General features: G+C 39.1%; 2 protein-coding genes across 2 annotated transcripts; one reads left to right on the plus strand and one right to left on the minus strand.

Moving 5' to 3' along the window:
* Positions 1-482: 482 nt before the first annotated feature.
* On the minus strand, positions 483-3,517 carry rdh14b (retinol dehydrogenase 14b). The gene is made up of 2 exons (XM_083898299.1): positions 3,135-3,517; positions 483-2,603 (listed from the first exon to the last, which is right to left on the minus strand). Exons 1-2 carry the CDS (start codon positions 3,486-3,488, stop codon positions 1,986-1,988), a joined length of 972 nt encoding a protein of 323 aa, XP_083754425.1. The 5' UTR covers positions 3,489-3,517; the 3' UTR covers positions 483-1,985.
* Positions 3,487-14,809, plus strand: LOC310934805 (interleukin-31 receptor subunit alpha-like; the record flags this gene model as incomplete). The annotated part of the gene is made up of 15 exons (XM_083898603.1): positions 3,487-3,529; positions 6,409-6,678; positions 6,781-6,907; positions 8,118-8,299; positions 8,382-8,494; positions 8,593-8,616; positions 9,191-9,347; positions 10,489-10,641; positions 10,725-10,889; positions 11,830-11,931; positions 12,031-12,174; positions 12,241-12,381; positions 13,195-13,279; positions 13,379-13,460; positions 14,396-14,809. The coding sequence occupies 15 exons, from the start codon at positions 3,487-3,489 to the stop codon at positions 14,807-14,809; spliced, it is 2,202 nt and encodes a 733-aa protein (XP_083754729.1).
* Between the last annotated feature and the right edge of the window lie 472 nt (positions 14,810-15,281).

Below are 15,281 nucleotides of genomic sequence, written 5' to 3' on the forward strand. Positions count from 1 at the left end.
AAGGTCTGCATATTAATGTGAGCGACAAATGATTAGCTCCAGTCGTTATTTTTTAATCGACTGATAAAGTGTGAGGATTTACAAATGTGAGCGAACGCAATAGGAAAAAAAAAATCACTCAAACGAACAAGAAACATACATTTTGTTTTTCTTCTCTTGATGGAATTTGACAGTGTTGATCAATGTGCTATATTGTTATTGATGGAACGTTTTGAGGTCTGTTTTAACAGTCAGTATTTCTTTATATTACTGCTCTCTTCTATTTCCCGCCGAGAGGTGGTTTTCCTGCCCCCCCATTCTACCTCAGACTTGGATGCCCACACCCCCCATTAAGCCACTGTAACCTTGTTTCTTCGACTACGATGCATGATTATATATATTTTGGTTGTTTTGTTCACCTAATAAAGCACAAACCAGTTCACCATCTGTATTCAACGGTGGTTTTATTAGCATATACAGGACTTTCAGTCACCACTGGGGTTTTTATTTTATGTCCTTGAGCATCTTAAAGCTCCAATAGACCGGAAGTTCCAATGAACGCTGTTTTTTGGTGTGTATCTGTGCCAATACGTCGTTTCGAAACAAACAGTTCATCTACTGCTGAGAACGCTGGGTTTTATTGTATTCTCGGGCTCTGAAAAAGCCTGGAATCGTGACGTAAGGATCCCGTCTACTGAACATCTGATCCTCCTCCTCCGGGCACATCTGGTTGCGTACATTGAACCGCAGAAGAAGAAGAATGTCAGTTGTGGAGGTGTTTCACTTGCGACAGTGTCTTCTGACTCTGGGTCCGACTCCGGCAGGGAGTCGTGACGAAGCGATTTTTACACATTGTTAAAACGATGTTTTGATAATGAGTAGCAGTGCATCCACCGTTCCAAAGGGGGCGCTGTGCTTCTGAGAGCTGACGTGCTAATGACGTGACTTCCAGCTACCTGGCCGGTCACAAAACAGTTGGGAAAGCTCTCGTTGGCTGGCCAATCACAACAAAGTCTGTCTTCTGGGGGTGAGATTTCAGTCTGAAACAGCGTGGCTGATGAGAGCTTCAGTGAGGAGAGATTTGGATCGGATCCTTTGCAGCAACTAGAAGGTTTTTGGCCATAAAAACAAGTTAATGTATGTAAGTAGACCTCCATAACTCACATATATGTGCGATAGGACCACTCTATGTGAGCTTTAACTTCATACTGCTTCATCCTTTTTCCACCCCCTCTTTATGTGGATTTACTTGCGAGAATCCACTGTCCGCCTTATTGTTCCTGTTCTTCAGACACACTTGAAACACAGCAGGAGAGGGAACACTTGATTAACAGCCTCTCTTCTTACTTCCCCCCACAGTGCAGAATATGGACAAATGTAGCAAGAACAACACACATGCTCCACACTCTGCCCAGTGGGTTTTTCACAGCACGAGGAACAACGCGACTTCCTCTGAAGGGGAAAAACGTGACCGCTCAGAGTTCGGCTTTGATGAATACGAGATAAGCTCGCTCACTTTCATCGCTGACGAGTGTGTGTCAATCCTGGTTGCTGGCATAAAAGCAAAGTGCTATTTAATCTTCAAAGTATTGGGCATGAATGGGTAGAGAGTGTGTTGTTGTACCACTTACACAAGCCTGTAAAACACATTAATGTCTCATCTCTGGCAGTAGGTTTCAAAAATAGAACTCTAAGGAAACACCATTTTAAAACACCGGAGTAGACCTTGAAGTGTTGTGTGAATGTCGTTTTGTAGTTTTTTTTTAGAAAGTCTTTCTAGGAAATCAAAAAGTGCGTCAATTTAATGCAAATTTGTTTTACAGGCACATTTTTCACCCCAGTCAACTCTTTGCTCTGCAACCTTATTACAGCAGATTTGCTCACTGAGACTAAATTAACTGGCACACACGATTTCAGTCCATTAATGAATTTATCGCAAATGTGACAATTGGTCTTTTCACAAGTCATTCCCCCCCGAAAATACCATCAGCAGAACAGGACTGTGCTCAGTTAGTGAGTCCGACCATTCTGCTGCTTACATCCCACAGCTTCTTGGCTGCCTGCTCATCTGTAGCCGTGGCCATCAGCTGCTCCTCCTCGCAGTTAGCGAAACACTTCCCCGACACTCCCTCCAACTCAGGGGAGCAGGCCAGATAGAGCGGAGTCTGGGCTCCCTCAAGCGGACTCTTGAAAAAGACCAGCGAAGCGAGCTGGAACAGCGGCTTTGCCAGGAAAGGGATTTGAACGTGCCGTCCCAGTTTGGTCCTCACGATGCCCGGGGTGAGAGCGTTGACCGTGACCCCCGTGCCCTCCAGCCGATGAGACAGCTCAAGAGCAAACAGCAGGTTGGCCAGTTTGCTCTGACTGTAGCAGAAGGCCTTGTCGTAGTTGTTTTCACTGTTCAGGTCGTCGAAGTTAACATGGCCGTACTTGTACAGCTTAGAGGAGACCACGACGATGCGGCTCGGAGCGGAAGACTTCAGGAGGTCCAGCAGGAGGTGAGTGAGGAGGAAGTGGCCCAGGTGGTTCACACCGAGCTGCATCTCAAAGCCATCCTCCGTCTTCATGTAGGGACACTGGTAGACGCCTGCGTTGTTGATAAGCACGTCGATCTTGGGCTCCTCCTAATGGGTCACAGAAATTGAAGCCAGGATTAAGGTTTTGGGGTTTATATCAGAAAATAAGCTGGAGTTGATCGGTCTACGAGACAAGTGATACACACAATATAATCACCGTCTGTCTTATAAAAGATGTGAAAACTGTATGCGTTTAAAACACTATCAAACATCATCAAAGTACCAATAAATCATCCCAGGATCTTGTGGTTGTCATTTAATTTAATGCTGTTGTCTTAAATGGGTCATACACTGACACCTAGTGGTTGTAAGATGAATTATTGATAACGGAAACAGCATGTTGGCATTATTTTAGAAGTTGTCAGCTGATTTATGCAAATTGTTTAGGCTCTTTTTTATTTTATTATTATTATTTATTTTTTTAAGGGTTTACACATTTTTAAAGTGCTCAAAACATGCATGCAAACAGGTGCTTGTATATTTTGGTGTTATGAACACCAAAAATATTCTGATTTATTTAATTTTAAACAAAAATATATGCTTCTAGATTATCGAATACCTTTAAATAAATGGCCTCACCTCATTAATTTCCTCACAAAACTTTCGGACAGATGTGAGAGAAGCCAGGTCCAGGTTTTTGATGACCACCTCTCCCCGCTCTGCTCCCGCTTGCCTCCTTATGTCCTCGGCTGCCTCCTCGGCGCTCCGCTGGTCCCGACAAGCCATGATGACCCGGGCTTGGAGCTTCACCAGCTCCGTGGCCACGGCCTTCCCTATCCCGCTGTTAGCGCCGGTCACGATCACCGTCTTTCCCCGCATAGTGTCGGCTGCATAGCGGAGCATTTTCCCTGCTTTCTGCGCAGGAAACAAACAGCGCATAAGGATGAGGACGCCACCGCCGGCAACAGCAGCAACAAGCACCGCGGTAAGCATGAAGCAGGGACCGGTGACAGGACAGCGGAAACCGGTGTCAGGTCAGCAGCAGAACGAGTGGTTCGCTTTAGCTAAGTCACAACAACATTACCCCGGAAATGATTAGCGCACAACTTTATCAGCAGTAAATAAATAAACGTCGTAGTTTGCCGTTATATTTGGGCAATTTTAAAATATTTTTTATTTAAATACTCCGAGCAAACAACGTATTAATTCACAATTTGCCAGTAGCGAAACGTGCTAAATCAATGCTAGTAGGCTAACTAAGGTAGCCTACTTGTCAACTACTTCCGGTTTATTTTTGGTAACCAAACCACATCACATAATTATACTCATTTTTAGCACCACACCAGTTTTACGTTTTTTTTTTTTTAAAAAAGTCGCGTTTGTGTGTGTTTATTGTTAAATTTTCAAGGTATCGGCATTGGTTCGGCTTACTTAAAAGTAGTCGATATTAGTGCAGTCGATCGGTAAGATTTTAAATGTCTATTTTTTTGCCAAGTTGCACGTATTAGTCACTAGGTGGAGCTATATGAACACAAATGGAATTTAAATAAGCCATGGATAAAATAATTTGAAAATGAATGAATAAGTGCATATTGTTATGGTTGGTTGGTTATTCAATATGCTGAATGTTTTTTATTTATTTATACAAATGTTATGGCTTTCATCCTATGAATCCACATGTACAGCAATAATAATCGTGCAATATCATGTTCCTTTATCCCCATTTATCTGTCTATTTTGACTGTAGAAACACATGAGAATTCCTGACTTCCTGTTTAAGTATCAGTGCAGTGATTATTTAAATCATAATTAGCCTTTTCATTGTTAAAGTTGCTTATGGAACGACAGATACGGCTTCACAGAGTCGTGGAAACAGTTAATTTACTTCACTTCCTCTTTGCCCTCAGTGTCTCAGTTGGGTAATACCTCCCGTTTATTTCAGAATTTGCTTTAGTTCCTGTTCTGACCTGAGACACAGTGTTACAGCGGAGGCTACGGTCTGTCTCAACAACAATGTGAAGCCTTTACGCTCTCATTCTTTTGTCTTCACGGCTCTTGATATCTTAATGTGTATGAGCTGAAGTTAAAGAGATAAAGGACATGTATCCATCTCTATTCCCATGTGTTTTATCTTATCTTATCTTATTCATCTCCATTTGTAAAGGTAAGTTCATATTTTTTTTATTCTTCTTGTCCACAATAAATGTACATTAATTAGTGTAGAGGGATGTTGTGTTCTGTTGTGTTGAGATTTAGGATTTGTTCTTGGTTTAAAAAGCAGTGATTGCAGCTGTTACAGTTCTGGGAAATGCTTGTTTTGTTTTGGTTTCACAGCACAGTGTTCTTCTTAGATAATCATTTATGCTCAATAATACATGATTTAAAATGACCAGAAACTGCACTTATATCAGCAAAAGTTTTAAATATTACAGCATATTATATGTCTATGTTTGTGTCACACAAGCAAAAAGTGGTGATTCTTTTTTTTGTTGTATTTTTTAAGTCAGATTACTCCTCTTAGTACTTAAAACAATATATTATTATCACTATTATATTATTAAATGCTTATCTGGTTATCTTTTTTAGTGTGTATAAGAAAAAAATTCATGACTGCAGCACAATGACCATAGTTCTTTAAATCCCATCAATTCTACATGGTCCAAAAACAAAATTTAGTCTGTATCACTTATATAATCTGTGCAATAATACAGTGCCGCTGCACATTTTCATGTTTACTTCCTATTATGAACGTTATGAACCTTGTCTATGTAATTATAAAACATGTAACTGTCATATTTTTTGCTTTTATTTTGAAGTCAAATCTAAGTTAGTATACTGTATTCAAGTGCACACCTGGTGTTAAAACCCTGTTCAAATCATCCATAATCTACTTATTCTTGGGTGGATGTGGCACCTGTGGATGTAAACATGATACTGTGGAGTGAAACTAGTTGGATTTCAAGAGAAAGAATGAACGTCTGTCTCTGTGATGACTCTGTAGTGTAAGCGTGGTCCATATATGGTCTGATGGAAAGATATTTCCCTCTAATGGGCTCCTCCTCATGCTGTTAGGGAGCCGTATAAAATCTCAGGAGGCAGCTAATGCTCTTCTGATGAAACTGTATCGTCTCCCGGCGGTGGTTTATATCAATCGAACAAAAAAAGCTTTCTACCTGACAGCGTTTGTGAATCAGCAACAGAACATTAAAGTTTTTGTTGGATTGAAATGATGCCGTGTTTCGGCCACTCGGGATGTTTGAGTGCACGATACGAGCGAGATAACACCAGTGCATCAGCGTAACGATAATGCGTTCATTGACTCAGAGTGGAGGTCTCAAACATGCGGCCCGTGGGCCACATGCGGCCCTCCAATCCATTTCAGGTGGCCCACAACTCCATATTGAGTTATTTCAGTGTATTAAATGTAAATATAATTTTTCTTTAATGTGGATGCATTTATTATTCATTACTATATTATATTATATATAATTAATAGTATATTTTAAATAATTAATTAATTAATTAAGTAATGATATAATTATATTATAATATATATAATGAATTATATGTTTATTATTTATAATAATAATACATATATAATTACTATTATATTATATACTGTATATATAATTAATTAATGAATTAATTATATTTTTATGTATTATTAATAATTATAATAATTTTATATTATATTATATTATGTTATATTATATTATATTATATTATTACTATAAGGATTGAAAACACAGGGAAAAGTCAGCCAAGCATCAAAAGCAAATGTTTTAATTCATATGGAAACCAAATTATCGAAGCAATCATTTTGCTGAATCCTCCTTTAATGCAATGGCCCATTGCATCATCATCGAGGGGCACATGTTTTTCAACTGTTGATTAATGTTGAAATGTCCCGCAGGCCAACAGGGGAGCAGCTGCAACGTCGTGCCCAAAGACCAGTACATCGAGGTGGGATCCGACACCAATGTCTTCTGCCAGACGTCGTGTGTCGGCGGCGGAATCTTCTGGGAGCTGAACAGCAGCCGCGTCAACGAGAGTATGTCCAACGCCGTCAACTCCTCGCACGTGGTGCTGTCGCTGAGGAACTTCACCCTGCACAGCGCGACACTGCAGTGCCACAGCGCCGACACTCAGCAAGTCCTCGGCGGCACCATCGTCAAAACCTACTGTGAGTTGAATTATTATTATTATTATTATTATTATTTATTGTCTGACATTCTGCCTTCTGTAGTAAAATAAATAAATAATAATTATTATTATTATTTTACAGCAAAACCCAGCAAAATACAGTGCATCTCGCATTATGAAAAGCAGTCAGAGGATGGTTTCCCACAGCAGTTCACCTGCAGCTGGGAGCACCAGAATAATTCTCCACTGATGATAAACTACACTGTACTGTGAGTGGTTACATATATGTGCTTTATTTATGAAGGAATTACTGCTGTAGCATCTTCTTGTTGACGTATGTGCGTAAGTGGTAATTTGCCGTGGGAATAATACACAACTCCTTATATGGACATCCTGGGTGTGTGTGTGTTTAAACTGTAGGTCACATATTCAGGCTTTAAAAAATGTGTTTTTACGTCTTCTTAGGTGTTGTTGATTTAAGGTTATGAGTAATTTAAAGTTACAAAATATACATTTTTTTTTCCCTTTTTGTTCTATATAATGATTAGGTTATAACGAGAAACTATCACGTTATTTTGAGATAAGATTGCTTTCTTGTTATAACGAGAAACTATCACATTATTTCGAGATAAGATTGTTTTCTCGTTATAACGAGAAACTATCATTTTTTCGAGACACTATTACGTTATAACTAGAAACTATCATGTTATTTCGAGAAACTATTACGTTATAACGTGAAAATATCATGTTATTTCGAGATAAGATTGTTTTCTCGGTATAACGATAAACTATCACGTTATTTCGAGAAACTATTACGTTATAACGAGAAACTATCATGTTATTTAGAGATAAGATTGTTTTCTCGGTATAACGATAAACTATCACGTTATTTCGAGAAACTATTACGTTATAACGAGAAACTATCATGTTATTTCGAGATACGATTGTTTTCTTGTTATAACGAGAAACTATCACATGATTTCGAGATGAGATTGTTTTCTTGTTATAACGAGAAACTATCACGTTATTTCGAGAAACTAATACGTTGTAACGAGAAACTATCATGTTATTTCAAGATATAATAGTTTTCTTGTTATAACGCGAAACTATCAAGTTATTTCGAGAAACTATCACGTTATTTTCGAGAAACTATCACGTTATTTCGAGATAACAAAAAATGATCACGTTATTTCGATTATTATAATTATATAATTCTCCACTGATGATAAACTACACTGTACTTTGGGTGGTTATATATATGTGCTTTATTTGTGCAGGAATTACTGTAGCATCTTCTTGTTGATGTATGTGCTTAACCCTTAGTGGTAATTTGCCTAGGATGTGCTGAAGAAAGGATATAAGACACTCTATATTGCACATTCTTTATACTGTGCCTTAAAACATAGTAATGGGGGAAAATAAGCAGCCAAAACGCTTTGTGTTCTAAGGGTTAATTTAAAATGTATATGTCTCTTTTAGAGTCTCTTCATCACTTGTGTCCCAGAGGGAAATCTGCAATACCTCACATGTCCATACATGCACGTGCAGAGATGTATTACTTATATCAAGTGTAATACCTCCAACGAGTAACATCAACGTCACAGTGAGAGCTAAAACTGCGCTGTGGGAAGCTGAATCCGACCTGTATGAATTTGATCCCCGTAGAATATGTGAGTAACAAAGTATTCATGATTCTTTTAACATTTTGTTGGGGGTTTTTTTAACGTGATTTTCTTCCCTCAGTGAAAATCATCCCTCCAGAGTTAGACGTCACGGTCGCGTCTGATCATCTGTTGATCGAGTGGAGAAGGTCGGTGTCCTGGAGACCTTGTCGCTGTCAAGTCAAATACAACCAGGTACAGTGTGTTGTTCTGTGATCAAACAAATGGATTATGATCTTTTACTATTACTGTAAATAACAGTATTGCTTGTTTGTTTGTCTTTTCCCGTTCAGATTGTCAGTAGCAGAACTCCAGAGGTGAGAGGCACCTTTTTTTCCCCCAGTACTTTTGTCACAGATTTACTAAAGTACTCTTTTTCTCTTAAACACAGTACATATATACATTTCTGCATTAAGTCTTTTTAAATATAATGAGACATATTTGGTTGGGAAGTCTCCTGACATTAGCCAGAACTTTCCCCCATTACTCTTCAAAGCCATAGAAATATGTACTGGGGAAGAAAAATTGTTTTATTTGTGAGCTTTACAAGCTCTTGCTCCTGCTCATCTGTAAATCCAGTAGACATGTAAAAATACAACCATACAATACATTAGATTCAAAAAGGTACCAAAAAGTACAGTAAAAATAACACTTCCATCACTGGAAATGTAAATGGACACAAAACAATATAAAATAAAAAAAAATTCCCATGATCCCTCGCTCGTCAAACGTCAAACTAGGTCATTTGTTGTTTTTGACTGAGAGGAACCCAGTTGCAGAAATTGCATACTGTGCATTTAAAATGTAGCAGTTAAAAAAGACGTCTAGTTTTCAATAAAGTTTTCAATAAATTATTTTCCTAACTGAAATGTTCCTTTTCCGTCGTTTCAGTTTGTGCTGAATGAAACTCTGAGCCCTGGAAAAAGCGGGAAAGTGTTTGTAAAAGTGGAATCCTGCAGCCGCTACAAAGTGTCAGTGCGCTGCGCTCTAAACGACGCCCCCTGGAGCGACTGGAGCCAAGAGAGGACGGTTCTGACTGGACTTAATAGTAAGGACGCAAAACTGCATGCATAATACATGACAATCGAAATGATACAACAACAATTAAGACCACTCCTACATTAAAAGACAGTGATACAGCATAAAACTTACTGATGTAACGCAGAAACAACATTAAACAGCTTTAAATTCTTTTAATATGTATAATTTTTCCATGTTATGGAACCTTTTCTGTCATGTCTACAGTACTACTACTACTACTAATAATAACCTGTTTGAACATGATTCACCAGAGACTGATGTCAAGCTGAACCTGTGGAGGAAGCTCACAAGACCTGGAACAAATGGAGACAGGACAGTTCATGTCATGTGGACGGTAAGGAAGTACATTTGTTGATGTTAATATTTTGACATTATTTTTGTTATAAGGCAGTAATGTTAATTTACAAAGTGTGGTAACACAAAAAGAGACAACATTTCAGTATATTATAGTTATTTCCAAAGTAATACGCAGGTAACGGCTTGGTTGTCGTCGGGACTTGGAATTATCAACTTGGAAACAACCTTACTTATCGTGAGTTAGGATCCTAAGATGGCTGCCACAAACTGCTTCTTTTACTACTAATAGCACTTCTGTTGTAAGTGTTTTGCGGTAAATCAGTTGTACACGTAGCACAGTTAAGTTTTTATTCGTAAATGCATTGCTATAGTACGGAAGCTTATTGCTGCGACACATACAAAAAAGTGGGGTGCTCAGTATTACGTTTTAACGAGAAACTATCAAGTTATTTCGAGAAACTATTACGTTATAACGAGAAACTATCACGTTATTACAAGATAGGATTGTTTTCGCGTTGTAACGAGAAATACACGTTATTTCCAGTAACTATTACGTTTTAATGAGAAACTATCACGTTATTTCGAGACAAGATTGTTTTCTCGTTATAACGAGAAACTATGACGTTATTTCGAGAAATTATTACGTTATAACGAGAAACTATCACCATAATATTACCTTTTTTTCTTTAACTGCACTTTAATCTCAAGTTTTATCGTCATTTCTTCTTATTAATAACACATTTTCAACCCCACGCTTTCCATGAAACTTTCTATGTCAACACAGGGGATTCCTTCAACATGCCCGGGCGCGTTTATGTACGGCATAAAGCACGTTTCATACAACGATACAGTGCCAGGAGTCAGTTTTACAGACACGTCCTGCAGCGATTCGAGACGATGCGTCATTGGCGTGAACCGAGATGCACACAGGATAAATCTCACTGTCTTCTATGATGAAGCTCTGCTGGTCGAGGACTCTGTTTATATTCCAGCTGCAGGAGAAAGTGAGTTTCAATGTTATTGATTTTTAGCAAATTATTGAACAGTGCTTCCCTTCTCCTTATACTGATGTTCGTGATCTTGGCAGATTTCTCTGAAGTTTCTGAAATCCAGACTTTGGCCGTCGGAGGTGTTATTCTGGTCAGCTGGAAAGCTCCTGTCCAGCCTGTCAGACGTTACATGATCGACTGGACCCACGACGGAGATCAATATTATTGGAAGGAAACTGAACACACCAACATGACACTTTCCGGTAAGTCGACTCCCATCAGTCATCATTCATCATGGATCACCAGCTCAGTTAGTGAGCTTTCTTTGTGCTCTAATGCATTTGATAGAAATGATTAAGTCCTCATTTTAAAGACTTTTCAAGAGCTGTGACTCACTTTTCCTCAGAGGTCCATCACCACATTTAATTCAAATGACTCACACTTCCATTTTTTCAGACGGAAATACAGTTTCTCTTTTCACTTTTTTTCCTCCATTTATTCCACAGCTTTTATACACTACTTTCCAGACTTGGTCAGTGTTTTTTTTTTTACTTATAACCCGTCCAGAGGGCCTGTGTAAAAAATTTTTGGATTGTTTTGGGGGTATATTTCAGGTTAGACCAGGGGTCGGCAAGCAAATTTTCTCAGAAATTAAATACTGGGCCGAAACATCTTATATTAATCAGGCAAACCTGCCTTTTGTTTCCTCTACACCATACCTTTGTTCTATTGTAAAATGGCAAATTTAGGAGACAGACTGTTACTTTTGTTGTTTGAGTTCATATTTTTTTCAGAATAAAAGCCTGTGAATTCTGCATGGAAGAAAAAGTAACCTGAATCTGATTTTTGAATTCATCTACGGTCTGGATATCAATCAACGGCAGTCATAGACAAATATTTGATCAGGATTTAGAGTGATTAAAGACATAATTTTGACAAAATTTGTTGAATCGTGCACTTAGATAAGCTGAAACCTTTGCAACACTCTTTAAAACCATGGAAAACTACATTTTAATACAAGTTTATCTCTGTTGTAAGATCACAGTGAAACATCAGAGTGTTTTTAGTTTAATTGTGTGTATTTTTCACTAATGGATCATGACGACTCATTTCTGTGAGTTATTCTACTCAAAGCTCAGAGGAACCAACTAAGTCAACAACTAATCACTTGTCTTATTTCTTTTCTTCTTCTTCTTTTTGCAGGCCTCCTCCAGAAGAAACAATACAGTATCACGGTAACTCCCCTCTTTCATGACAAGACGGGTCATGTCTCAGAAGCTCGTCACATCTGCTCGTCAGTAGGAGGTAAAACATTCTTCAACGTTCCATTTTGACTGAGTTTTTTTTTTTGTTTTTTTTGGCCAGTTCTAATTCGCATAAACGATAAATGTGGCCTCTACACAGATCCAGGTAACATCACCATCGTCGGTGTCCAAGCGTACGACAGAAGTGCTCACGTGAAATGGAGCACCAGGTCTCAGGAGGAGTGCAGTGGTGCCATTATCAACTACACAGTCTTCTATAGTTCTCAGGAAGGACCAAGTCTCAGTAAGTCCACCACAGACGTTTGCAAATGTGTCATTTTTCATTATTTCATTCATATTTTTCTTCTAGATTTCACTGTCGAGGGCAAAAAAGAGGGCGCGTTTCTGAAAGATCTGAGTCCCGACGTACAGTATAGTGTCCATGTGAGGGCCACAGCTTTGAGTGGAGCCTCGGAGAGCAGTGAGAGGCTCTTTAAAACCAAGAAATTCGGTAAGTGCTCTGTGAGGAGTGAGAAAGATTTAGTTTTTAACCTCTGATGTTAGGAAAGTAAATGTACTGATCTACAATTATACTCAAGTTCAAGTTAAAAAGTAGCTTGTTTTACGCAGAGTAAAAGTTACTTATTTAACAAGGGGTTCTTTCTTCACATGTCCTCATCGTTCACCTGTCCTCATTGTTCACTTGTCCTTATTATTCACTTGTCCTCATCGTTCACTTGTCCTCATCGTCCACTTATCCTCATCGTCCACTTGTCCTCATCGTTCACTTGTCCTCATCAGTCACCTGTCCTCGTCGTTCACTTGTCCTCATTGTTCACTTGTCCTCATTATTCACCTGTCCTCATCGTTCACCTGTCCTCAGCGTTCATTTGTCCTCATCGTTCACTTGTCTTCATTATTCACCTATCCTCATCGTTCACTTGTCCTCATTATTCACCTGTCCTCATTGATCAAGTCCTCATTGTCCAACTGTCCCCAACGTTCACTTGTCCTCATCGTTCCCCCGTGAACAAATGGGTTTAATTAGATGTATTTCCTTTCCAAAAATTACACACTCTGTGTTACTGGATTTACTTTGCTATTAAATTGTTGGTTAGATAAGCAGGTCCTAACCACTAACCTGACCACATTATTACTTTTATTACTTCAATAATATGATTTACCCTCTCATGTCATGTACTCTCAAATTATCATGAAAACCATGATGAGTCATGTTTCTAAAAAAAAAGGCAGAGGGGGTGAGTCATGTTCTATACTCAGGAAAACACAAATATCATTATTTTATTTTGTCTTTCTATAACAGATCCGAGGCTCAGCACCGTGCTCAGTGTGTCCGGAAGCATCGTTATCATTCTTGTGCTGTCTCTCGGGTTGTGCTGCACTATTCAGTAAGTTTCACTCTTTTATAGTGTCTGTCTGTATCACTGACGCTAACACTTCCAATACTCATGCAATCCTGGATCACTGTTATTAATCTGCTGTTTCAGGTGGAAGAGATTCAAGGAGAAGCTGGTGCCCGACCCAGGCCACAGCTCTCTGGCCCTGTGGCCGTCAGCAGGTCATCAGAAGGTGAATAGAGTGAAGAAGAAATTCAGAGTATTAACGTATAGCTGTATCTACAGGTGGTTGAAAGAGTTAAATGATAAAATTTGACCTATTTTTTGGTCAGGGTGGAAAAATTAAGCATTTCTTTATTCACTTGGTCATGAAACTTTATAAATAGACTGTAGTAATTCTAGAGCACACACAAAACAAGCAATATGAACATTTCATCACGGGCAAAGAGCAGTATTTCACTGATCTCCAGTATTTTAGAATACAAAGTAAGAACTGTACAACTAAAAAAACTTATAATCTCTACCAACACACACACTCACATACATACGGTCCTGTTAAAGACACAAAGCCCTGCTTTAAACTGTATTTACCAACATTATGTTGAAAAGCAGGGTTCCCACAGGTCCTTGAAATCCTTGAAAGTTTGTGAATTTGAACTTCAAATCTTATAGGATTTGCTTATCAAGTCTTTTGTGTCTTTGTAACAAGTTGGTGAGACAACGTCCACATTATTGTTAGCTTACGGCAGCAAACGTGTTTTTTTGTTTCTGACTGAAGTCGTTTTAAGGCACTTTGCCTGATGAAGATACGACATTTTGGCCCAAATATTCAATTGCTTACAAAAGAAATTGGCCTTTGACCACATTTACTCGCTGATTTACTCTGTCTCTCCTACAAGTTGCGCTCCCATCTTAAGCTGTGGGTTAGGGTTAGGGTTAGAGTAGGGGTTGGGGTTAGAGGTTAGAAGGTTAAAAGTCTGGTGCACAGTCCTACTGATCCGGCGTGTGGTGCTGGTGGTAGGGTTAGGATCAGCACATTCAGTCTTTCACTTTGAGGGAATTGGTCCTGGAAAGTCCTTCACACCGCCAGAAGTAGTACTTTTAAGTCAAGGATTTAAATATGACAAAAATAACTTTGTCTCTTTGCGTGTGAATGTCCCACAGGGGACAACGTGTCCCTTCCAGGCCTTCAGCGATCCGTCCGCGAGCCTCTGCGACAGAGTTTACACCGAGGAAATGCAGTCGATGCCCAGCCCTCCACCAGGGACAGGCTGTCCCGACGATCGGGCCAGCGAGCAGACCGAGGAACACGCCGACCCGGCCGTCGTTCTCGCACCAGACGCACAGAATGTCAGACCGGCCGAATCTGCGAGAACACAGCATCTGTGCTCTGAGGAGTCCGCGGTGCTGCTGTCTTCAGAGGACAACAACACTTCCAGTCCATATCGGTGTCAGAGCTCCGGGGAATCTCCTGCCATGAGGACAAGCAAACAATGTAAGCTGGTTCCGGGGAAACAGGAAGACAAACTGACTCTGGTGTATGTCACTTTGGATATGTATGAACAAGACCAGGGGCGGTGATGGAAACCTGCTCTCTTGGTTCTTTTACTGATATGTAGTATGAATAGATTCTCATGTAGCATGTAAATGTGTGTACTATATGGTGCTGTGGTGTATTTTGCCTCCATGTTCTCTTCCTTTCCTTCATCTAACACTATAGATACTGTATATATGTGTATATAATGACTTTATACGTTGTTTTTTTGGCAAATAACAAACTGAATTCACCTTTTTATAAACCAAATTTGTGCCGCCTCACTTGGCTTCTTCTCTGAGAAGGCAGAAATTAATAATTCAACCACTAAAACAATTTTTTTCTGTGAATAACTTTAATTTGACATCGTAATCAAGAAATAATCACATGCTTTACTATTTATTCTTGTTTTTTTTTGTAAAACAGTACATTTGTACAATTATTTTGTTAATTTAGGGCAGCTGTGGCTTTGGCTGGTGGTCTAATAAAGTGCACTGTATGGGATGTAAAAAACAAACA

This window comes from Microchirus variegatus, assembly GCF_963457635.1.
Source record: "Microchirus variegatus genome assembly, chromosome: 12".
In the NCBI taxonomy this organism is placed as follows: Eukaryota; Metazoa; Chordata; class Actinopteri; order Pleuronectiformes; family Soleidae; genus Microchirus; species Microchirus variegatus.

Bases quoted from the DNA above. Each gene is read 5' to 3' on its own strand.
- rdh14b (XM_083898299.1), bottom strand. From the start codon at position 3,488: ATGCTTACCGCGGTGCTTGTTGCTGCTGTTGCCGGCGGTGGCGTCCTC. The intron at 2,604-3,134 runs GTGAGGCCATTT...GTGACCCATTAG, and splicing joins TTTGTGAGGAAATTAATGAG to GAGGAGCCCAAGATCGACGT.